Below are 25,369 nucleotides of genomic sequence, written 5' to 3'. Positions count from 1 at the left end.
TGAGCTGACAGAAGAAAAGTTTGCATGCCTCCCTAAAGCTGATCACATGACATCACCTTATATATTCATAGAGAGCTACTTTGTCTTTAGTGGCTTTCTTAAATAAAATACACTTCATTACACATTGAATATTTTATTTGGTGACTTTGAGGAAATGTATTTGTATTTCCAAAACACAAAGACTTCACTTGTCAGTTAATAATTAAAGTTGTATCCTTACTGCAGTTTTTCAGTATTAAACTTCAGAGTATTAGAGAGCAGACAATGTATTTTCAAACAGAGGACTGACATCAAGGTTCTTACAGTTAGCTGGTATTTTGATCTATATAACATACTAACATTTTCATTTCAGATGACAGAAAGCCTGAAACGCCTGGGTGCCCTAGAATGCACCTGGATCCTGGTAATCCTGGTTTATGATTAACCTTGGTGCTTCTAGTACAGAAAAGAAAAACACCTTTGTGGAGGTGCAAGTGAGAAAGTTCCTGCTCTTTATGCATAAACCAATAAAGACAAGAGTATTTGGTGACCTCATAAGGTGAACACAGGGGGAGAAAAAAGTAGACATTAATTTACTTGCATAAATAAACACAGTAAATACACTACAATGTGTCCATGTTTGATTTTATTTATTAATTAAAAACACAATCACAAACCTGGATAGAGCCCTTTTGTCCACTTGTGACAAGTAAAGCAAAGTGCATCTCCTGTCATTTACTTAAGTTTTATTATAGGGAATCTAATAAATTATGTTTGCATAAACTGAAACAAAATCATTACATAATTCGAAATATTAGGAGGACCGCGGTCCTTTAGAAAATGCAAATATATCATTATTTTGTGTTTAATGTAATGTTTCAATGATTTGGTGTTCTCCCTATTGAGGAAATGAACTATTCTGCATCTGAATCACACATTATATTTGTGGTCTTTTTATTCTATAGAAAGACAAAAAACACACAAGCAACTACATAGCATGTGTCCTGATTGTGGTTTAAAACAGATGATTTGGACTTTGATTTGTGCTTATTAATCATTGCAAAATAGTTGCAATGTCCAGGGAATGCATTTATGTATGGATATTTCCTCTATGGAAAATAAAGCTATTATTTGGTGTACTTTTTATCTAGCTTACTTCATCCATACCTGCAAGTTTTCCCATTTTTAATCAATTCCTTCCTCAGTCACACTCACTAAGGGTTGTATCACTAACCCCACGCCACACTGACCCACTTTTCAATAACTTCCTGCTACTTTGCCTGCCATTTGTATTTGTTCTATTGTACCTGCTTTGCTTAGCAAATTTTATCCAAGCACCTGCCCAACTACTGCTTGCCTGTAGCGATTAAGTCACGTGTGATCTACCTGTCGTTTTTATGGTATGCCATGGTTGACCATGCATAACTGTGTCTTATTTGTTCATAATACACTAAAATTGTTCAGTGCTCTTATTCTTTGATTTTTTTATTAAAATTGTTGGCATTGATTCAGTTTATGCATATTCTTATTTTTAAAATCACAACAAAAACATAATTTTACTTGCATTAATATTACCAACAACTCCACCAGTAAAAGTTCCCTTGGCAACATGTTAGCAATGACTAATGTATAATGTAATGCGTCAACCTTTAAACCTAGATAAGGAGTGGAACTCCAGATTACAACATAACTATGCCACAAGCCCTCTTTTTTCCCATATTCAGCACTGTGGTTTTTAGTGCCAAAAGACAACCACTATGATTACTCAGTGTCACCAGATAAGACACAGATAAGATTTGTCTTTTATCTTATCTGACTAAAGAGCAGTCAGAAAAGATAAAAGACTTATCTGATTGTTTTTTAGTTTAAAAAAAAAAAAGCTAAAAGAAAAGTCTTTATCTTTAAATTTCTTATATTACAGGGAATTCATGGGCTAACAGAAGCCCAGTAGTGAGTGATGAGTCTATCCGCTTCTCTCCACCCAGTAATAATTGCTCCATGGACGGTGGAGTAAAAGCAAGGATGGGTCGCCTCTCCAGCAAACAACACCTGCAGGGGCTGAAACACACAAGCAGTAAAAGTGAGAAACATTTTTCAAGGTTATATTATGTCACTTTCTGTCTAACTATAAAGTAACAGAAGTCAGTACTTCCCTGGGCAATATGACTCACTTGATTTACTAATAGTTCATCTGCTGCACACCATGCCAAGATATGTCACGTTTTCTACTAGCAATTCTTATCAAACTGTGTTGTGATTTGGCGCTATATAAATAAAATTGAATTGAATTGAACTGTGTTATCACTGGCAGTTTTTATAGATTGAATAAACAAATGTGAACAAATGATGCATTTTTTTCCAACAGGCTGCTAGTAACAAAGCGCTAAAGGATACTTTTTAAAATGGATTTTAACGGACAAAACACTCCTCTGAAAATGGTCAGGTACAAGGACTGGACTGAACATTTTTAAAGACATTCAAAAAAGCCTGGAGAACTCTTACTCAAGACCACTTTAGAAAAATGACATGAAAGTCTGGCTCCTTGGAAGAAAAATATTAGCGGTGGCTCAAGACGTTCTGTACCTGTGACAGAGTTTCCTGTGAAGGCAGAGGTTCCATCATGTTCTTCAGGTCCTTGGCTGTACAGCCTATGGCTGGGTGACAGTAGGAACCGTATGTCCAGGGATCAGTGAACCACCGGGAACACAGGATTCTCTTTGGTGTGATGGTATCGTTTCCTACACACAAATATGAAATAACCAAGGCTCAACAACTTCAGAAAATATATAAAAAAAACAGATATAAATAAATTACTTTTACTACATATTAAAGCCTTCCCTCTATGTATGACAGCTTTTTAGGACTTGAATACTGTATATCAGTAACTATTTGCTAGCTCATTTCAGCAGGCAGTGCCTTATACAGCCTGCCCCTCCAATATGCCCCCTGTGACAGCCAGTGGGGTGGCCTTGTGTTCTTGTTTTCTTGTTGCCTGTTTCTTGCAGGTAGGTAGAGCTGACCCAGTTATAGATGCAGCACACCTGAGCAGGCCAGTCCCAGTGTATAAAGACACCTTGACTGAACCATGGCTGTCTCTCTTTGTCTGTCACTCATTATGTTCATTTTGTTCTTCAGTTATGGCTGTTGTATTATTTAACTTGTGTTTAAGTTTCTTTACCTTATTTCATTAAAAATATCTTACAGCCTTTAAAAGCCTGTGTGTGGTCTCCCACTTGCTTGTCACGTCCTTTGAGCTGGGTTGTGACACCCCATTCTGGTTTATTAAAAAGCAGCAGCTGGATCAATTATGGATCAATTATCTGAGAAGAATATTTCTTGCTACTCAAGCTACTTTTAGATGCTCCCCTTTCCAAAACATGTTACCACATTAGGCAGCTCTGTATATTTGAGTTGACAGATTATTATGGGTGCCCTTTTTGACGTAGTGTCCAGGCGATTTGTGTGTTTTCTTGGGCACAAACCAGGTAGCTTCTACCTTAATGGTGCCCATTCAATACCTATTCAATACTCGGTCTAACATGTACATTTCTGCACTAGAAGGTTTCAGTCGAGGAAAATAGCTGCATAGTTTTCTACAATCAATTGTCATCTGCACAGTGGCCTGTTTTGGGCATGTCAACATCAGAGGATAAACTCTGCAATCTGACCTGGTTTCATAAATCTATACTGAACTATTTTCCCAATACTAATATGTTATATATAAGTAAGAGTGTGATGACTATCAGATTTTTAAAATATAAATACAATTTGTGCCAACATCATATTAGCAGGTTCAACCACAAACTCAGTCTTATTGCTGTAAGACATAAAGATATTTAGGTAATAGTCATACACGTTTGCTGCTCGATTTAATGCCATTATAGCTGCATATATACTCTTTATTACCTGAACTTGTTTTATTCCTATAACAATGAGATGTTTTATAGATTTCTAACGAAAAATTGAACTGTTGTGATGCTTGTGCATACAGAGAAGTTTTCTTAGGTATAACAACCTTTAATTTTAATCATTAGTCTCTTTGATATTTATTTTTTATCTTTAATTATGCTATAGAGGAAAGAGCTATAAGGTTTAGATCAGATATAAAACTTACCTGTGAATGTACGGACGAGGTTTGTGATTGACTCTCTCACTTCCTCCTCAGGAAGTGTCTCCATATACTCTGCCTCATGGCCACAAATCCAACCACAGAGAACATGGCTACCCCTGAGAGTTTGTGTTAATCAACAAGAGAAGTCAGAATGCTGGTTTGAATTGCAAAGGAAACTTTATAGGAGGGAAAAATCATTAATGGTCTCTCAGATTAACATGTCACTTACGTTTCAGAAGGTTTATGCACAGTGAATGTCACCAACTTCCTTATCCAGGATTCACTCACATCTGACACTTGGTCTGACACAGTCTCCTGAAAACACAAAAGGGTTTATGTCCTCTCTGATCTCTGGCTCTAAAACACAAGTTCACACAATGTCTCTATTGTTTTACCCTTACTAGGCAACATTTCTGAGATATTTTATTGCATCATATACATAAAAACAAAGAAACAGGTTCATATCTTTAAAATTGTGCAACAAAGTTTAAAAATATCTGTCAACCTGTTATTAAGACAGGTTCGGTACATACTTATGAAACTATTCTGGCTGCTGTATTACAAACCTCGTCTTCCCACACGAGGTAGATGATTTCACAATCAGCATCCCACCACGGCGATTCAAACTCCACAAATATTTTGTCACATGTTCCAAATCCTAGTGTCTCGATCGACTTCAGCTTGTGGGCCGGGAGAGGAGGGTAGAACAGAGAGGAGTGGTGCTTCTTCAGATATCCTGACAAAAAGAAAACGTATTAAAAATTGCATAAACTGCAGCAGAGGGTTAAATCTAACTTGGTCTGTATTCCATTGTTAAAGTGACACTACCAAAACCCCGCCATTAAGATTAAGCTCTGACATTGGTCGTAGCACGGAATTTACAATTAATCAATTTCATGCAGAGATACGAAAAACAGGATGAAGTATATGAAAAGAAGTTTACCTAAAGGCACAGTGACAATAACGTGATCAGCAGAAATCCTCTCGCCATTCTCACACTCAACCGTCACAGGACTTGAGCCACACTCTGTGTTGCTCCAGTGGACACAGCTCACAGGGCAATTGTAGGTCACCAAATCAGAGGGGAGTTCAGACATCAAGTTCTCGATTAGGCGCTCAAATCCTCTGCAAGATAAGATACATTAAGATGACCACAATGCAGCATCTGTAGTACATTTGTATTTTATATTTGATGTGATAATCATAGCTGTTGACAATGACAAAGTGATGATGAGTGTCCATGAAGTGTGCAAAACTTGACTCACCGCTTACTATTGAGGTTCATTAGATTAGAGCAGTGGTTCCCAAACATTTTTTGCTAGGCCCCCCTTTGTTTTACAAGAAAAATGTTCGCGCGCATACGCACGCACGCACGCACGCACACACACACACACACACACACACACAAAGACATCCTCCAACCACACACACCCTTATTTTGCTCCATTGCGGTTTATTTTACACCTCAAACATTTAGTAAACAATTAAAAATGACAGGTAGTAATAAAATAAACTACTAACTCTTTTACACTGCGTCCACACCTACACGGGTATTTTTGAAAACGCAGCTGTTTCGTCCACACGTAAACGGCGTTTCCAATCACCGAAAACTGAGATTTTTTAAAACTCTTTTTTTGCCTTTACGTCGCCACGCAACCTCAAAGGTATGTGCCTTTTTTTCACGTCACGCTGTGCGCCACGTTATTGTTTACATGAGCTGATTTACAGACGAAATACTGTTACTGTTAATCTGACTATCTTCAGTTTTTACAGGCTTACATACACACACAGTTACTGTCACTCCATTTACAAGGCAGAGGCGTCACGGTGTAATTATTTTACATGTAGTTGTTTTTTTTTCCTGTGTAATAATATTCAACATTGCTATCAATACATTTTTCAAAAAATGCCTTGTGCAGGTGAAGCCAAAGGGAAGATATGCTTCATCATATTTTCTAGTCTTTGGCTTAGAATGAAGTTGGTTTAGAAACATATTCAGCTATGCTTCATCTCCTGCTTTGTGTTTCTGTGACAGCCCCGTGCTAGCTTAAAGTTGTTTCAGCATGTGCTCCTGGTTTTTTCATAGTCTTTCAAGACTTAGTCGTGGTTAGTGATTCTCTAAATGAATTAAGGTGCAGCGAATGGAAATCAGGCCCATGACCTTTAATATGGCAGAGTGCCAAATATGTCTAAGAGTTAGCTCAAGCACATGTCCATGGATCCTGTCTGGCTACTTTAAATATAATCTGTAGTGAATAAATAACAAATTATAAAGATTAACTGGGTGAAACTGGAGCAGTCAAGAGCATTTTCTATTTATTTAGTGCGTACTTACAGACATCAAGGTGCCTGTATTTCATTGTCTTAGTCTTTATTGTGGATAAATTAGCTTTGTTCTTGTAAAACTAGACAATAAATGAATAAATAATAATTAGCTAATCGCTATAATAAAAACCACAGAAGGTTCTCACACAGGCTGATCAGAGGAGTAAATAAAAGAAACAATCTAAAGGACTAAGGATCTAAATCACTGCCACTTTAATAACTCAGTATTAATCAATGCAGCTTTACTCTTTGACAGCACTTGGTGGTGAAGGCATAAACTTAAATTGCTACAGGTGAGCAAATGACAAGTAAATGAATGGCATTTATGTTAACACCCTTTATGCATACAATGATGCACAAACCTTGGAAGCGTGCAGTCCACGCCACGTAGGCTCTTATACATAGAAAAGCCTGCCAGGTCTATGTCATCCATGCTATGAGTCGCACTTCCACAGCACTCAAACTTCAGCATAGTACTGAAGGCAGAGAGAAGCAGCTGCCTAGTGGTTTCATCCTCATCTTTCCACCTTCCCGCTGCTTGGTTCTGCGCCTGCACAAAATGCCAAATTTCAACAAAACAGATTTTTTTCTTTACAGCTTTTTATATCATCAGCAACAAGCATAATTCAAAACAATGTACCTTTGTTCGCATGAAATGTCCTACACTCTCCCAGGATGTGTTTTTGCGATTTTGAAATTGTGAAGTGTTATCTAAAATCTCACGAAACAGCTCCTCAGCTGGTTCCATGCTTTCTGCACTCAGCCTCTGACCTTTGGGACAGAATTTAAAGTTGTAATAACAATCACAGCTTACCAAGCACGCTATTAATATACACGATGATGCGATGTGCTGAAGTACACTTGTGTTACTATGTCTGGTCACCTGAACTGCTGAACCAGTTGGGGACCAAGGGAGGATCTTCATCCACGTCTACGGCCTGGTTCTTTGGAGTGAGGGCTTCTGGAGGCAGGAGGTCATAGTCACGAGACAGACAAAACAATGGGTTCTCCTCAGATGGGCCATGGATGTAAGCCGCACCAATCTCTGTAATAGTGCTACCTGTCAAAGAAAAACAAGTCTTTGTGTACATTTACTTGCACAATGACAGTAAACTGACCAAAGATTAAGTTGACAGCATAATTATCTTGATGATGGGAGGCCGTTGTACTAGTAGATCAGGTTAACTCTTTGTAATTCTGAGAAAAACTAAACACACCCCATGAGTCAACAGCTGGAAGAACCACCTGTAGCAGCAATAACTATAAGTTATTCTTTACTGCATGACTTTAGTAGTCTCTCACGTCTTTGTGGAGGAACTTTGGCCAACTCTTCTTTACAATGTTGCTTCGGTTTATTGAGGTTGGTGGGCATCCATTAAAGCACAGCTCTGTTAAGGTCCCACATTCAATCGTGTTGAGGCCTGGAATTTGACTTAGACATTGCAGCACCTCAATTATTTTCTTTTTCAGCTATTCCGCTTTAGTGCTTGGGATCACGATCCTGTTGTCTGACCTACTTTGGGCCAAGCTTTAGCTTGTCAGACAGACACTCACATTTGACTTTAGAATACCTTGGCATACAGAGATCGACTCAACGACTGCAAGGTGCCCGGGTCACATGCCTACAGCGGACTGCCAAAACCCTTTTTTTTTTGTGTGGTGAGGTTCATCCAGACTTTCACAGCACCTGGTTGCTAAGATGCACTTAGTTTTTCACGGCACTGCATAGTGTCCTGTAAAAACTTTAATGTGAGGTGTCTGTATGCACTGGCATCATTTTTGTGTTGTTTCACCATTCGGAAAACATCAGAAAGCTGCACAACAGTCCAAGCACTGAAACTGAGAATAAGTACAACAGAAGATGCTGACAGCAGCAGGTGATTGAAAGAGACAAGAACATGTTGGATCGCTTATCCTCCTAGATTGTCTGCAATAAAGATGCTCACACTTAGAAATTAATGTTGTTCTTACTAAGGATTTAATTTAGTTGGTTTCTGATTTTCTGACAGTGTAAAGACGAAACTGACTAAAACAGAAAATACATATAAACTTACCCAGAGTTGCTGTTTTTATTCGTCCCCCGCTTCTTCCAGTCGCCTCAAGTATCCGCACATGACCATATCCAGCTTTGACAAGCCGGTGAGCCGCTGCTATACCCGATACTCCACATCCTATTATAACTATCTTTGGGTCCGCACTCGTCGCCATCCTTGGTTCGCATCGAACTGTAGGACTGTCGCTCTCACAGCTTTATCTCAACTTCACCTCGGGGCGTGTATGAAATAAGATACAGTGTGACTCGAGCATACAGTGGGGTGTGACTTATATATCGGTGTACATTATATAGTAGCGGTAACGCGTTGGCAGTCCGTGGACGGCACGTCTACCTGCAGAGAGGGTCTGTTGTCGATGGAGGCAGTGTCGAAAATAGGCGGCAGGCTACAGGTGAGTGGGCTACTCAGCCAGCCGTGGACAAGACTGAAGTTACGTAATACAAAGAGCTGAAGTGAAACAGAGTGTTAAAGGAAATGAAAAGCGCCCACTACAGCCGCTGTCTGTGCCTCTCTTGCTGTATTCATTATTATTTTTAGCTCTTCTCTTGCTACTGGTGGAAGTTACCTGTCCTTTCCTTCCCTGTTTCGGCCCACCTCTCAACCAATCACCGTTTGACCAACGCACAACGTCATCCACGTCTAGGAACGTGCAGTTGGAAGACTGCGCTGCAGCATGTTTGCGGTACCTGTCCGTAGGAAAACGCAATACACAAAATGAAACAATTAACGGACCATAAACACATCATCAGGAAGTATCATTTCACTTTGTACTAACTTGTTTATATAAGCAGTGACCACAGACACTTGACATGATTTCTCTGACATCAAACTGGGGAAAGGACCATAAAAGGCAAGAAAAATGAGAAATATAGTTTTGAAATGATTTACAGACACATCTGCCCCAACAGCAATTTGGTGATTTTTTAAAACTTTTAAAGCCCTTTTAAAGCCCTGTTTGTTAAATGCTAATGTTTTTCTAAGAGCATCTCCCAACCAAGCTGCAACTAATGCAAAATGAAACCAGTGCTGAAGTGCCAAAAGTCCCAGTTTCTCCAGTGGCCCCTTGATAGATTTAGCTACCAGTTCCTAATTTGAAAAGTTGGAAGTGCCTTAAAACTCCATTCTTTTAACTGGCCAGCAGGCTGCTGTTGGGATGGACTCTAAGCAAAAATTCACAGGGCACCCCTTCAACCGTTCATCACCATTATTTTTATAAATAATCTCACACCCCTAACAGTACCAACAGTCCTATAAAATCCAGGTGTTTATTACGCCAGAAATGCCAGTGACCACATTTGTTTGTTCCTCTTCTTCTTCTTTTTTTTGCACTCCTAGAAAAATAATTCATAATTTTCCTGGCATGATTCTGTCCCCTTTGAGTCGGATCGAACCCCCTTAGAGAGGTTAGGTCTCGCTAACTGTCACTGCCAACTTTGCACATTGTAAGATAAGATAAGGTAAACTTTTATTATTCTCACACGTGGGAAATTTTTTACTGAAGTAACTGATGTACTTTAGAATTTTCAGCCCCCCACTTGACCTGTGATCTCAGTAAACTTTTTTCAGATTATTTGTATTATACTAAATGGAATAACAGCTCATTTTGTAAATTATGGCTCTGATTAGAGCTCACTAAGCCTGTTTACATTGCCTATCGACTTGCCAATCAAATTGTGAGCCAGTGAGTGTGTAGTGTGCCACAGTTTCCCAGTTAATTTAATCCATAGACAAGATGAAAGATGGTATCATTGGTCTGGGTCTTGCAGTTTTGTCATTTCTGCACCAGTGTAATTTTTCCACACAGATGGTTCTGTTTAGGTTGTGCCTACAGAAATAGTTTTTGTGCATCAGTATTTCAATGGCCACTAGAGGGTGCTATTACAGTAAAAAAAAAATGCTTTAACAAATGGCCTGTTTGTGTTATTTACACACACATGAAAACAGCGAATTACAATAAGTCTTTCTAAATGGCATTTTAATTTATGTGCAGTACAGCACAATTAACATTGTATTTAATACTGATTTTCTCCCTTTAATTTTAGGATGATATTAAAATATGATAAAACGTTTTGTTTTTGGGTTCAGAGATGAGATTGTAAGTAAATTTACAACAACAGGAACACCAATTGATAAAACAGTCAAGGTCCACACAGTAGCTCTTTGGTGAATGCAAATCATTACAATTGTTTTTATTTTTGGTTTACTGCTAATCAGTTGCCAGTCTCTCAAACCTATCAGCTAGGGTGCAAAGGCCAGGTTTTCACAGCTTCCTATGAAGCAGTTTTATTTGGATCACGGATGTGGTTCAAGACCTCCTGTTTTGTGAATCAGTCATTGTTTATAGATGCAAACGATATATCTTTAAAAGCTTAACCATCTTCAGACAATAGCTGATGTTTTTGAAATTACTTTTCAGAATTGTTATCCCCCCCAAATGGAACATTTACATGCATGCAACAAGTTCAGTTGCAATGATCAATAAAACTTGCTTTTATTGAACACAATCAGAAACCAGAAATTTTCAGCTATGTAAATCCAATGTCTGCTTATAGTTTCTACTAACTTCCATGCATAGATATTTAGTTTAATATATAGCAATCTAACAGAATATCTTATCCATTTGCAGGAAAGGCAGACTCTGATGCTTATCAGGAATTTTGCACGAGCATATGTTTTTCATACTGAAAATTAAACCAGTATTCAAAGGCTCAAAAGAAATTACTTCAGCAAACATGACTATACTTGGAGTTTTTCCATTTCTGCAGGGTTTTAGAAGTTCATAAGATACAGCTTTCCTTAGCTGGACACAGTTAACCTTTAGCAATATTCCCTTAAGTAGTGGATAAATGTGACCAATCTTCCTCTTGCCCAATTTTTCAAACTAAATTTGCTTTAGTAAGACCATGAGCTCTGTGAATATATGCGAGATTAATGGTTGGGAGTAGGGAGCATTATTGAATTACTGTTATGATCTGATAAAACAATAATAGTGAGTGATTGTAGGTCAGTGTTTAAAGTCAAGGTTGAGCCACAAAATATTACAAAAGTCTTGCCGTTTGTAAATCTGTGGGAAAAAGGAACAGCCATACTCTCTCAGGATACCTCTATTGTGTAATGCTGAAAGGGTCAGGGTACACACACACACACACACACACACACACCCCCCCCCCCTCATGGGAAGTAGCTGGCAAAGAGGGCTGCTTAGAAGGACAATGCTAATGTGTGTTCAGTCTGTGGAAACACAGGAAATAATAAATATGGCTGTGTGTGTAAGCCCAAGCTTAGTTTCTTTATTATAAGACATCAAGCAGTATTTTTGAAGGACAACACTAAAGCTGATTTATTAGATAAAAAGGTCCAAGTCAGAGAAAACATTACCAAAACACTTCAGTATAAATATCCATATGTGCAGTAAAGATTTTCATACAAAATGTGAATATATTAATAGAAGATATCAAAACAGTGATGCACTTAGTTGTAAAAATATTGACAGAATAGATGATACAAAGTGGTGACTCACTTTTTCTCCTTTACCTCTACATTCACTAAAGTATCTGGAACTATTCCCATACTAAAACAACAATCATTAGTGTTGCACCCGCCCATTCCCCTTACACATCAGCACGCGCTTATAGAAACAATCATGCTCTGTCATCAGTGTGAGCTCTGTCTTCAAGCTGATGCAGTATCATAGATTTCAGGGCACTGTACCTGCAGAGGTGGGGAAAAGAAACACTCGAATAAAGGCTTTGTGTTGCATGTTCACACTTAAACCCAAATACATATTTATTTATTACTGAAGAGTGGTATTATTTTAATGAAAAGACTGAACAAAGAATGTGTTATGAATGACTTGTTCGTCAGACTGTCAGTGGAGCTTAGCTACTCAGAACACAAATCCTAAAAAAGAATACAGGTTGAGACAATTTGATGCAAGTTAACTGTAACCATGAAAGGCACAGTTGCGATTCCATCACTGACTTGTAGTAATTCATGGAAACGTTATCCCAACCTTAAACCTGATCTTAACATTGCAATGTAATATTTTTCTTATGATGATGTGCCTTTTGTCTCCAGAAGAGAAGCAAGTCTGAGAGTCTGTTTACCACGGAACTGTGTAAACAGACTCATAAGGCCACATGAGTCATAAAAGTACATACAATGTCAGGCTTAGTAGGCTGAAATCTCAGTCATATGAGGTGAAAGATTATATAAGCTTGCAAACAATAAGCCGTGACACTGTCCTTAACTGAAGAGTGACTGCCTTGTTTTGATTCAGTAATACTGACAGGAAACATGCATATTGGCTCCACATCATGAAATAAATCAGTCGAGATTTACAACATTTATGAGAGGAGAGACTCTTGACTTACTTTTTGGTCAGTTTGATTATTTCACGTTCCTCTTCCTCTTTCAGTTTTTCTACAAAGCTGTCTAAAACGGGAATCTCAAACTTTATGTACTGGGCAACCTGGAAAAAGATAAATTCAAACGTATCATTTTGAGGGAGAACTATCCACAAATAAATGTTACACAAAACAAGGCTTTTTTCCTTTCCCCTGGTTTAGCACTAAGATGGCAGAAAGCACTCATTACTGTTATTTATTGTATTCTTGTGCTTTTCAGTGCAACTGATATATTGTTTGCTTTTATGGAAAGGTCTGCATTTTGTGTGAGAGTGAATATTGCGACTGGAATCTGCTGCAATTGTGGCCCATATACATAGCCAAATAGATGAATACCTGTAACTTGTGCACTTTGTGTTCACACCTGCAGGAGTAATTGGGGTGTCTGCATCCCATTCTTTTTTATTCTTTCTTAACTTCATTGAGATGTATAGATATAGTATACATAATATAGATGTATAGATATTTGTTTACCCATTATTTGGGACTCTAATCCTAATTTATACTCTGTTTAAAAAAAAAAATTAATAAATATGACATTTACTGTTCATTATTAAATTGTTGTTTTGCCTGCAGGGAGCTCAGAAAATGGATATTTATCGTGTTATTTTAAATTTTCCCAGACATAGCATAACATACACTTTTTTGCAGAAAGTGATAATCAAACTGCTAAACCAAATGCACACTCTTAGCACATAACACAAACAAAATAAAATATACTTTAAACTACAAATACTTAAATCAACAAATATTTATTCCAAGAAAAAAAAGCCCTCAACTTTATTTGAAATAATCAACTGAACACGTATTGAACAGTTTTTCAGTTGTCTTAATACAAATTGTCAAAAGTCACTTCTGTGTTTTACCCAGAGAAAATTGGGAATAAATATTACTTTGGCATTTTGTTTAAAACTCTAATCTTTTAAAAACTATAAGATGACACGACAATAATAAAAGGACATGTCAATGAACAATGAACCGAAATCAGACAAGTGAGATTTGGCTTTAAGTTATTATTTTAAATAAAGGTAAAACTTTTGTTTACTTGTGGAAAAATAGTGTTGCCTTTCTTAATTTAGAGTGATTCAAATGACAGACTATTTGGGGAATGTACCGAGCAGCAACCTTATTTATATTACAGTGTTGTCACAGATTTAGTCATGTTAGCCATTGTTACATCAGTCCCTAAACAGGAAATCTTTTCTCAGCTTGCTAATTATAACCCAACTGTCTATCATTGAGCCATTGTTTTGTTGTGCGTCTACAGAAAAAAGAGAAAAGAAAAAAAAAAGAAGTCATGTGCACAACATAAAAGAAGAGTAGTGGCACTAAGCCCATCCTCACATCATATGTGACTTCCTCTCCCAGGTCTGCCTCTGTGATAAAGATCTTGGAAATTTTCTCACAGGGTCCATAAAGCACACGTGTCACCAGTGGGTATTCACCAACCCTCAGTCGTGTCCTTTCTGCAAGGTCATAAGCAAAGACACACACACACACACACACACACACACACACACACACACACACACACACACACACACACACACACACAATAAAAAAAAACAAACAAATTAATTAAAAAAAACAAACAAAAAACAACAACACAGATTGAAAGGTCTCACTTACCACCCGACTCATGCACCATGTAAAGAACAAACTCCTCAGCTTTATTCTCCACCTTAGAAGACAGAAGTATTAAGGCAGGCATAGAAAGCTTTTAGTTCAAAAACAATGTTGCTGTTATGCCAGCAGGTTAGAAGGACTGGTTTCCTTGAGTATGCTGCCTATGAAACTGTAGCTGTCTCCAGGCTAGCACTGTGCGTTTGTCAGTGGCAAGATCCAGTTTACCACTGATTTACCGAAATGATCACCCATGATAATAACGGCTTACTTCACTCACATTTTCAAGTATATAAAATTTATCAAATGAATACATTAATAAGGTAAATACTTGATTTTAATCAACTTGAAGTGAGACCAGTATCTTTATTGCTCACCCTAAACTTGTGTAGCAGCAGGTTCAGGACTTGGCCAGTTGTCATGGTGCTGTTTACTCTTACGTTAGTGACTGAACCATAGGCTGGAGTAAAAACAGATGTCTGGAACACAATAATGGAAAAATTCACAACAGAAAATGCCCATGTAGAATACAGAGTACTAGTAGAGGCGCTTTGCTTCATCAACACTTCAGTATGGATTCCTAGGCTTGAGTGCCCTGGACATTTTCCACAGGAAGTCTAAAACAGAAAGGAAATCTCTCACTATGTACCTGGACTCTGTTCAAAAACAACATGCACTTACAGTGGGGCAAAAAAGTATTTAGTCAGCCACCAATTGTGCAAGTTCCCCCACTTAAAATGATGACAAAGGTCAGTAATTTGCACCAGAGGTACACTTCAACTGTGAGAGACAGAATGTGAAAAAAAAAAATCCATGAATCCACATGGTAGGATTTGTAAAGAATTTATTCGTACATTAGGGTGGAAAATAAGTATTTGGTCACCTCAAACAAGGAAAATCTCTGGCTCTCACAGACCTGTAACGTCTTCTGTAAGAAGGTTTTCTGTCCCCCACTCGTTACCTGTATGAATGGCACCTGTTTGAACTCATCATCTGTATAAAAGACACCTGTCCACAGCCTCAAACAGTCAGACTCCAAACTCCGCCATGGCCAAGACCAAAGAGCTTTCGAAGGACACCAGGAAAAGTATTGTAGACCTGCACCAGACTGGGAAGAGTGAATCTACAATAGGCAAGCAGCTTGGTGTGAAAAAATCAACTGTGGGAGCAATCATCAGAAAATGGAAGACATACAAGACCACTGATAATCTCCCTCGATCTGGGGCTCCACGCAAGATCTCATCCCGTGGGGTCAAAATGATCATGAGAACGGTGAGCAAAGATCCCAGAACCACACGGGGGGACCTGGTGAATGACCTGCAGAGAGCTGGGACCAAAGTAACAAAGGTCACCATCAGTAACACACTACAACGGCAGGGAATCAAATCCCGCAGTGCCAGACGTGTTCCGCTGCTGAAGCCAGTGCATGTCCAGGCCCGTCTGAAGTTTGCCAGAGAGCACATGGATGATACAGCAGAGGATTGGGAGAATGTCATGTGGTCAGATGAAACCAAAGTAGAACTTTTTGGTATAAACTCAACTCGTCGTGTTTGGAGGAAGAAGAATACTGAGTTGCATCCCAAGAATACCATACATGGGGGTGGAAACATCATGCTATGGGGCTGTTTTTCTGCCAAGGGGACAGGACGACTGATCTGTGTTAAGGACAGAATGAATGGGGCCATGTATCGTGAGATTTTGAGCCAAAACCTCCTTCCATCAGTGAGAACTTTGAAGATGAAACGAGGCTGGGTCTTCCAACATGACAATGATCCAAAACACACCGCCCGGGCAACAAAGGAGTGGCTCCGTAAGAAGCATTTGAAAGTCCTGGAGTGGCCTAGCCAGTCTCCAGACCTCAACCCCATAGAAAATCTGTGGCGGGAGTTGAAAGTCCGTGTTGCTCGGCGACAGCCCCAAAACATCACTGCTCTCGAGAAGATCTGCATGGAGGAATGGGCCAAAATACCAGCTACTGTGTGTGCAAACCTGGTAAAGACCTATAGTAAACGTTTGACCTCTGTTATTGCCAACAAAGGTTATGTTACAAAGTATTGAGTTGTATTTTTGTTATTGACCAAATACTTATTTTCCACCCTGATTTACGAATAAATTCTTTACAAATCCTACCATGTGGATTCATGGATTTTTTTTTTCACATTCTGTCTCTCACAGTTGAAGTGTACCTCTGGTGCAAATTATTGACCTCTGTCATCATTTTAGGTGGGGGAACTTGCACAATAGGTGGCTGACTAAATACTTTTTTGCCCCACTGTATTGTATCTGAGAGACTGATGCAGGAACACAGTGTAACCCCTTTTTTTCTCCTCCCTGTGGCACATTAATGAAATGAGATCACAGCTGGCTATTGTAAAACTCAGCAAAAGCACAGGCACACCCACACAGGAAAGCACTGCCCCTCTGCACCTGGAGATGTGTCAACAACCAGAAACATTAACGGGTGTACTGTTATGCGTGTTCTGTTTATGTACCTTATGGTTGTAGAAGTGGCCGTTGATTGAGAACCTGTGTGTGCGCAAGCGCTGCAGGTCTCTGGCAGTGTGAGTCTTTGACCTCCTCTGAACACGCATGAAGGAAGCATCACTCCTGGTCCTGAGTAGCTGAGGAGAGTCATCCTCATCCTGACCACCCACGTCACCACCTCATTGAGGGAGACACATAAAGAAAAAACACACCTGTAATCACCAAATAAGGTAGGAGCAGCTCCTGATTAGGCATAGAGAAATAGTCCAGGGAGCCTTATTAAGTTCAAAACCAACCACAACATTTAAGTGACTTTGAACGTGACACGGTTGTTGGTGCCCGAGAAGACGGTCTGCGTATTGCAGAAACTACTGATCTATTGGGATTTCCCCATAGAACCATCTCTAGGGTTTGCAGAGAACACTCCATAAAAGAGAAATATCCAGTAAGCAGCAGGTAAAAATGCCTTGTTTATGTCAGAGGTCAGTGGAGATTCGGCAGACAGCTTTGAACTGAAAGGAAGGGAATAGTAACTCAAATAAGCACTTGTTACAACCAAGGCATGCAGAACATGTTGAATCTCGAAGCAACAGCAGAGGACAACAACAGGTGCCATTCCTGTGAGCTAAGAACGGGAAACTGAGGCTACGGTTTACACAAGCTGACCAAAATTTGACAATAGAAGACTGGAAAAATGTTGCCTGGTCTGATGAGTCAGTGTTTGTTGCAAGATTCAGATAATATAGCGAGAATTTGGTGTAAATGACATTAAAGTACGAATCAATCCTGCCCTGTATTAACCCCTCAGGCTGCTGGTGGTGGATTGTCAGGGTGGATATTTCTTTGGTGCGCTTTGGGCCCCTTAGTGGCAACTGAGCAGGTGACATTTAAACCTGAGTTTTGTTGATAATCATGTCTGTCCTTTTATGGCAACAGTGTACCCATCTTGTGATAGTTGCTTCCACCAGGATAACGTACTATGTCACGAAACCTAAATCGTGTCAAACTGGTGTCTTGAACATATCAGTGAGTTCACTGCACTCTCTGCAGTCACCAGATCTCAATCCCATAGAGCACCTTTGGGATGTGGTAGGCAGGAGAGTTGTGGATGTACAGCCAATAAACCTGCAACAACTGTGTGTTGCTATCATGTCAATATGGACCAAAATCTCATAATTGTCTCTAGCACCCTTCTGGATAAAGAATTAAAGCCGTTCTGAAGGCAAAAGGGGGTCTAATCCAGTAATGGTTATACTGGCTTAGACCTCCTTTTGGGATAATAAAGTGGACAGTGAGTGTAGATTCAATAGCCTGTGCTTCATACTGACATTAAATGTAACATTAAAATATGTGAACAATCATTTTGGGGTTAGGGGAGAACATATTTCATACATTTATATCCAATAAAAACTATTCATCTGCTGACACATTCTTTTTACATGAGCAGCAGCAGCAGCCTAGTTTTCACCCTGTGGTATTTTCTTCCCAATTATGAGACAATTATTAGCATCAATAAGTAAAATGATTTCTTGATTTGTTATCAGCACCCTTGTTCAGTTAATTTTTTGAAAGCAATTTATATAGTTCAATAAATACAATAATGTCCAGGATTTTTCCAATAATCAATCATAAATCAAACAGCTATTAATATGGTGTTAAAGTCAGACAAATCTTGCTCCTCAGAGCTAGCTCTGACAAATCAGTGTTACACTACAAGTTAACAAGAGTTTTCCAAATTAGCTTTTGAGACTCTCACCAGTACACTACAACTCTACAATCACAATCTAACAAAACTTATAACAGTAAAAAGTAGATCATATAGTATTAGTTGTGAATATTCATTTTTTCTTCCATATATTTTTTAATTTTGTCATATAATGGGGACCACATCACCACTGTATGACAAAATGTTAAACCACTGATTCAGTGGTGATTCATGCTGCGTTGTTTACCTTTAGTCATAAGGTGCTTCTGTGAGAAAACAGATGCTATCAAAACCGCTTAGTGATGGCTTTGAGGCCTTTCTAACAAGTCTAACTGGTTATTTATAGAGCTGGTGATCTGATTTCAGTGGCATCTCTTGATCGTATGTGCCCAACATGTGAGTCTACCTTACCAAAGTGCTTAATGAAGCACTTGTGGGACCATAATCTCCTTCAGTAGGTGTGTAATCTGAACTAATCCAGCACGTGTGTGTGTGTGTGTGTGTGTGTGAAAGAGAATAGCCGCACGTGTTTCAAACTCACCTGCTGGTCCGGTTTCTCGGTCAAGCGAGTTATTATTAGACTCTGCTGACACCTGCTTCGCCACGGTAAATCTGCCGTTTTTGTAGAAGACAAACGAAGGGAAAAGTTTTTAAACCTCGAACACCAAGCGTATCATATTTGATACATGAGTTTTTATGTTATCTTTACATTATCAGTGTGATGTTAGCAGTGTGCAGTTAAATTGCACAATACATATTTAAGCCATACGTTGCACAAAAATGTCAGACGTAGCAATTTTTAAACTGTAGTATGATACAAATACAATAGAAATTACAAGTCAAATCTGCAAATTGATAGTTACTTTTTTAATGTTAGACATTTCCATAAACATTCCAGTTTTAAAAATGAGAATTTTCTCGCACCTAATGTCATAGTTCAGGCTTTTACAAGGTTAATGTATCTTTACAGTTTATGTGAAGTTATTGTATTTACCTTGTTCTGAACTGGTGAGATGTGATTGAAAGCCTTAAGTAAGCAATGGATTTACATTTTTGCAGACGGCTAGATGAGCAGATTAGCATCTTTCAGATAATTATGATGCTACAGTAAAAAGAGGATTAGCTTAGCTTAGCTCAAAAGTAGAATAATTGTTTTAATTATTCTGAGTATTGATGAAACTGCCAATCATTCTCTTCAGAAACATATCATTGGCTTTTGGCTTCAAAGTGCTTAGAAATGGACTGAAATTAGAAGCTGGCATCTTAATTAGGTCGTTATACCTGCTGAAACGAAATCTTTCATTGTCATCATACATCTGAAGTCTTATTGGTCGACATAGACCCCAGTAGATGTTCAGCAGCCCTTCAAGAACAAACTCTCCATCCTCCTGCATACAGACACAAACACACGTATGACAACAAATTATCAGCAGTCATTGTCAGAGGGGATATCCTGCTGGCCTGCAGCCACCATGGTTTAATATCAGGTGTACGTGCTGGGACATTCGCTCACAGCTGCAGGGTGAGCTCTGTCATCTCTCAGAAACTGTGGAAAAAAGGGCGTGTCACACAATCCTTTTTACAAGAATGAATCACGTCTGGGAGGGCCGAAATGGAACAAAGTCTTAATAACTGCTGTGGGTCACGTACACGCAGGGGGCGAGTTTGTTGTTTTTGTTGAGAAAAAAAAAAGTGAAACTCTAAAATTAGAATAGATTGGAAACTATGCCGTACGTGCTTTGGATGTAGAAAACAAAACTGTTTGCTTTTACAGCTAAATGCAAAACACAAAAGGCAGAACTAAAGCAGAAATCAAGGGCCTTCGGCGTGTTAACGTGAAAAATAAATCCAGAGGTTCAACAACAAGTCAAGGTTTATGTGCTTTGTATTAAAGCTAGATCAATGATAAATCAGATACCACACATCTGTGACTGTGATAACAGCCATCCACCACACTTTTAGGACGTCCGCTTGCCTGAAACAACTTGTTATATCATCACTATAACTAATTCATTACCCAGAAATACAATAAATATCATTTAACAGATTTGCTGAGGGGAAAAGCTGATGAATCAAATTATTATGCAGTTTCAACAGCAAAGTAACACAGATAAGAAATAATTCCTAATTCTCAGAAGCCCAACTGCTCAGCTGACACCAGTAAAACCAACAAGCATCGATTTTTAAAGTATAATTTTTATGTAATAAAAAGTAAAATCATTGGAAAAGGCTGAATATATCTGGAATTCATAAGTCACAGAGAATTTTAAATGTATGCAAGTTTTGACATTTCAATTTACATACATTCCAATAAGATTGAATCATTTCCACTGAAATGTAATAAATTTTAATGGATTCTTCTAATTAAGGAGGTGTTACATGCAAACATGTGGCTTCACTGAGCTCAAACAGATTAATTATTAATTAAACAAGAACAAAACAATTCATATTAGAGGGCAGATATTTTATGTACTTTTTGAGCAGCTTGCATGTGATGCATCCTCGTGTATGCTCTGCTTTCATGCATTTCACTTGTGTGCATGAGACTGATTGTTGAAGTAACCACATGATGAACAATTTTTACAGGCGTCTGAGCCGTTACAGACATAATCCTCATGTTTTGTTTTTTTAAACTTTTAATGAGTTGATTTGCATTGAAAATGTGTGCGTTTGTGTATTTTTTTCTGTTGGTTTTATAACAAGGGATCAGGAGGAGGCATAATGGTTGGAAATGACTGAAAGAATAATTATGCTTGTTTTCATTTTCATAATGATAACAATCATAAATGTTAAAGAGTGGAAAGAAGAGACAGAAAGTGGATTTCTGGAGGCGCTCACGGGGCTTCATTGTTTTGGAAATATAAACATTCAGTGCAGCTGCACCACTGAACCTCGCTGACCCACCACTCCTGAGTTTCCTGAACAGGCATGAACACACCCTCAAGTGCACGCACACAAATTCACACAGATGCGAGTTAGGTCAGCTGAGCTATTTTTGGAGCTAGCGGTTAATCACTCTGCTGCAGCGTGCCTCTATAAAGGCTGGATACACACTCCAGTCCACTCAGACTCAAATGCAAAGACTGGACATCACTTCTATTTCTCTCTGCATGTCAAACCTACAACACAAGTATCAAAGGTGAGAATGATTCCTCTTTTACTTCTTCATTATTAGCTGTTCCTCAGGACTACAAATGAATTATCCCCACAAGTTATTTTTAGAGAAATCCTAGCAGTGTATTCAACATTAACTAAAGAGTTATAAAATTAAGTTAATGATTTGGAAGTAATTATTTTCAGGAAACAATACAGAATAAGGAAAGGGGGAAACATCTTTCAGTTTAGCTCCTGTTTTTAAATTTAAAAAAAATGGTAATGAGTGTAATTAGAGATGTTTACAGATTATGTCAGATGTTTTAGCAGCACAGTTATAAGTTGTCAAATATTAGAAATTACAGCTATAATCTGTATTTCTTTTGATTTTTTCTTGAAAAGAACCCCCTTCCCAGAGTCTAATTATTTTATTGTTCCTCTCCGCTGCAGCATGAAACGCAGACAGTTGTTGCTGTCTCTGCCTCACTTGCCAACCATTACCGAGACACTTGAGGACTTGCCTGTCAACCCTTCATCCTCCCAGTCCACCCAGAGCTCCCAGTCTCTAGAGGACTACATGACCAGCATCCAGGCTCTTGCCCGACCTGTTGAGGCCCCAAGCTACGGCCCTGTCAGACTCCAGAGGACCCCCAGGCTGCGGCAGTTCTCAAAGGCTCAGATGAAGCTCTCAGTTTCTGCCTCAGCACCTCGCGGGTCTCCGCGCACATTAAGGACTTCCAGACCTTCCAGTCTGAATCTAAACAGCAGCACAGAGGATTTTTCCCTCAGGATGAGCAGAGAACGTGACTGCAAGGGAAAGGACCCAGTAGACTGGCTGTTTGGACAGATAAGGACTTAAAGAGAGGTTTGTTTGTTGTTGTGGGAAACCCTGGAGGTACTTTGGAGTATCCAAACAAGGAGCCACAGGAGGAAGTGAACTGCTGGTATTTGCTCAGTGATAAAATCTCTATGTGACTCATGAGCAAAACGAAGACTTATTTATTTTCCTGCACTTCTACATGTTTACATACAGGAATATTTTGTTAAGATGTAAAGGCTATAGTTTGCAATAAAATAGTAAAATAATCAACAGAATCTGAAGTAGCATGTTTTTGTTTCTGAGATTAATCCACAAAGAAGATGATGACTAAAAAACCCTCTTTTTTGTGTGTCAAGTCACACTCTCTAAAAACAAAAAAACCTCTTTAAACGTCTGAGATCTTTTGATAGACTTTTTTTTGGTTTTCTGTCAAATTAAACCCTACTTATTAAAAAAGGTAGATGATCCTAGTCTACTGACAATAACAACAATTGTTATTTGCATCCATAGTGTGAGAGGTTGTGTCCGCAGGCAAGCAGCACATATTTTAGTCAAACCCTGTTACAGAAAGAATTTTACTCTGTACTTCATCTACACTATATAACAGAGGTAAACATTTTAAAACAACACTTGAATGAGTAAATTCTAAATCTGAAATCATTCTTATAGCAGACCAACTCTCCTGCTAAAATAAACAGACACTCATGTGATCATGTGATCAACAGTCAAACACCCACTGATGACATCTGGAAAGTAATGGAGTGAAAAAAGGGAAGGAGTGACATTTTTCACACTCTATGGACAAATATACACTACTAATCTAAACCAATATTAAAATAGTACATTACATGTTTTTTTTAAAGTATTGATAGCTGATATATAAAAATATGAAAGTCAGCATTCTGCAGGAGCATCTATTTAATGCTGATACTTCTGTCAACTGAATATTCTATTTTATTCAGTGTTATAATAAATATAAATATAGTGAAATATTGTGCAGTATCATACCAAAGCTACAGCTGTAGTTAAAATGACATCCTTTGACCTACTGCAACAAAAGATATAGTAACAACATTTGTAGTAAAATGCTTACATATTAAAACATCACTGGTGATGATCCAAAGAATATAACATGTAATTATATTTAAAGATAAGTAACTATTTTATAGAAGTCCCAAAAGGTTTATTCCATTCACCTGGACGTAGAGTTTTCAGTTGGAAGAACGTTTGGTCCAGATGAACAGAAACAACTTTCTGGGATTTCCTTAACCGGATGTTAGAACATGGATTAAGATATTCTATAGAAAGCATTTTAGTGAGTGTCCCGCCCCCAAGTAAATTCTAATGATAATAATTTTTATGCACGACTTGTAAATGGTCCATTTAATTTTTTTTTTTTGACTGTGCTTCAACTTAAGTTCAAACTTCTTCCATCACAGCTACAAATCTACCAGGATGATTCCTCCCCCGTCTCCGTTGACCTCTTTTAGTCTCAGCATGCTAGTGACATCCAGCGGTGAGAAATGGGGCTACATTTCAAAACCTGGATTCGGCCACTAGAGTGTGCTATATACTCACTGACGGACACCGGAGGTTAATAGAGCAATATTATATACCAACCAACCTACCACTCCTGTGCAACGTTCAGGAGTGGCTGAAGTGAGCCCAGTGTTTACTTAGATCAGGCTGAAACCGTTGCACCATACAACAGTGTGGTAGCCTTTATAGTCTGAAAAATACACCCAAACAGTATCCACCGTTTACGTTTAAGACAAACCCAGATGCTGAAGTGCTCTTTAGCATGTTTTGGAACTTAGCTCTGCAATCTGAGGAGTGAAAGGAGAATTTGACACCTCCGGCAGTCTACACCTGCATTATTACAGATATTGCAGTGATACTCTTTAAAAGTGTACATGTTAGAATTTGTTTTCTTCTCACAGGTCCTGGGGTTGTTTATTCTGGATGGTACTAAACTTCCACCTCAAAGCACCTGACATCTCCTCCTCCAGTATGACTAATACACATCACCTGACTACACCTTTAGAATTTGATCATGAGTGATTCTTAAAAACAACACATATCTCTGCAGCCTCCAACCGCCACTTCACATATGTCTTTCCAAAGACAACCTGAATGATTGTGCAAGTCTGGCTTTGTCTAATTACAGACACATATTTTCTAGCAATTCACAGGAGGAATTTTCTACTTTTATCTTATAATCAAGGAGTGTCAGTACAGTGTAATATTTGTGAGCCGTATCTACAAAATATCTACTGTTCGGTGGATGAAGATGAAGCATGACCCTGTGGTCAGATTGCTCTTGATAACAGTTGACAAAACAAAGAAACTACTTTCGGCTGCTTCCTTATTCACAGGGGGTCATCACAGCGGGTAGTTCGGCGTATTTCATTTTGCAGGGTTTTCTTTTTTTCCCTTTCTGACACAACTCCAAGAGGATTGTGTTTCCTCCTGGAATCAGATAAGGGGTCTTTCACTCCAAGGTGAAACCATGTGGAATTCACTTTCATTTACCAACAAAACCTCCACCAAGACAGTATTTACTTTTAAGGGGACAGTATTGTATTTTGTATATATTAATATCCTTTTCTTTGTTCTTTTTAAACGTAGTTTAGGATGTTTTTAGTGCAATAAAAGTGAGTGCAACATACAGACTTTTGTCATTTGCCCCACTGAAATCCGTTTAAATATACTTGACATAATTTTGAGTATAATTATGCTTTACTTGTTTTTGTTTATGTGGATCTAATA

General features: G+C 38.5%; 3 protein-coding genes across 4 annotated transcripts in view; 1 reads left to right on the top strand and 2 right to left on the bottom strand.

Moving 5' to 3' along the window:
• Window positions 1–608: 608 nt before the first annotated feature.
• Window positions 609–9,138, bottom strand: LOC146561156 (peroxisomal N(1)-acetyl-spermine/spermidine oxidase-like). Its single transcript, XM_085296992.1, has 11 exons — window positions 8,803–9,138; window positions 8,470–8,680; window positions 7,299–7,475; window positions 7,056–7,186; window positions 6,778–6,965; window positions 5,034–5,215; window positions 4,657–4,826; window positions 4,320–4,405; window positions 4,094–4,206; window positions 2,563–2,717; window positions 609–2,037 (listed from the first exon to the last, which is right to left on the bottom strand). The coding sequence occupies exons 2-11, from the start codon at window positions 8,621–8,623 to the stop codon at window positions 1,906–1,908; spliced, it is 1,488 nt and encodes a 495-aa protein (XP_085153118.1). The 5' UTR covers window positions 8,624–8,680; window positions 8,803–9,138; the 3' UTR covers window positions 609–1,905.
• Window positions 9,139–11,721: 2,583 nt separating this feature from the next.
• The window catches only part of rassf4a (Ras association domain family member 4a), a 28,765-nt gene continuing 15,117 nt past the window's right edge, over window positions 11,722–25,369 (bottom strand). The window contains exons 6-13 of one of the 2 annotated variants that reach the window (XM_085296987.1): window positions 19,969–20,075; window positions 19,229–19,299; window positions 16,991–17,160; window positions 14,876–14,977; window positions 14,505–14,556; window positions 14,220–14,341; window positions 12,843–12,940; window positions 11,722–12,180 (exon numbers count right to left, since the gene is read on the bottom strand). In XM_085296987.1, coding sequence (XP_085153113.1) covers window positions 12,111–12,180; window positions 12,843–12,940; window positions 14,220–14,341; window positions 14,505–14,556; window positions 14,876–14,977; window positions 16,991–17,160; window positions 19,229–19,299; window positions 19,969–20,075 — 792 coding nt within the window. In that variant the 3' untranslated portion in view covers window positions 11,722–12,110. The remainder of the gene's footprint in view (window positions 12,181–12,842; window positions 12,941–14,219; window positions 14,342–14,504; window positions 14,557–14,875; window positions 14,978–16,990; window positions 17,161–19,228; window positions 19,300–19,968; window positions 20,076–25,369) is intronic. The other variant, XM_085296986.1, reaches the window with a different exon arrangement.
• Window positions 21,742–22,875, top strand: LOC146561155 (uncharacterized). Its single transcript, XM_085296989.1, has 2 exons — window positions 21,742–21,826; window positions 22,231–22,875. Exons 1-2 carry the CDS (start codon window positions 21,762–21,764, stop codon window positions 22,637–22,639), a joined length of 474 nt encoding a protein of 157 aa, XP_085153115.1. The 5' UTR covers window positions 21,742–21,761; the 3' UTR covers window positions 22,640–22,875.

This window comes from Mchenga conophoros, linkage group LG13 (genome assembly GCF_057382185.1).
Source record: "Mchenga conophoros isolate Kocher_MC1m ecotype Shallow Benthic linkage group LG13, M_conophoros_male_GT1.1, whole genome shotgun sequence".
Lineage (NCBI taxonomy): Eukaryota > Metazoa > Chordata > Actinopteri > Cichliformes > Cichlidae > Mchenga > Mchenga conophoros.
This window is presented reverse-complemented; position numbering and strand designations above follow the sequence as displayed.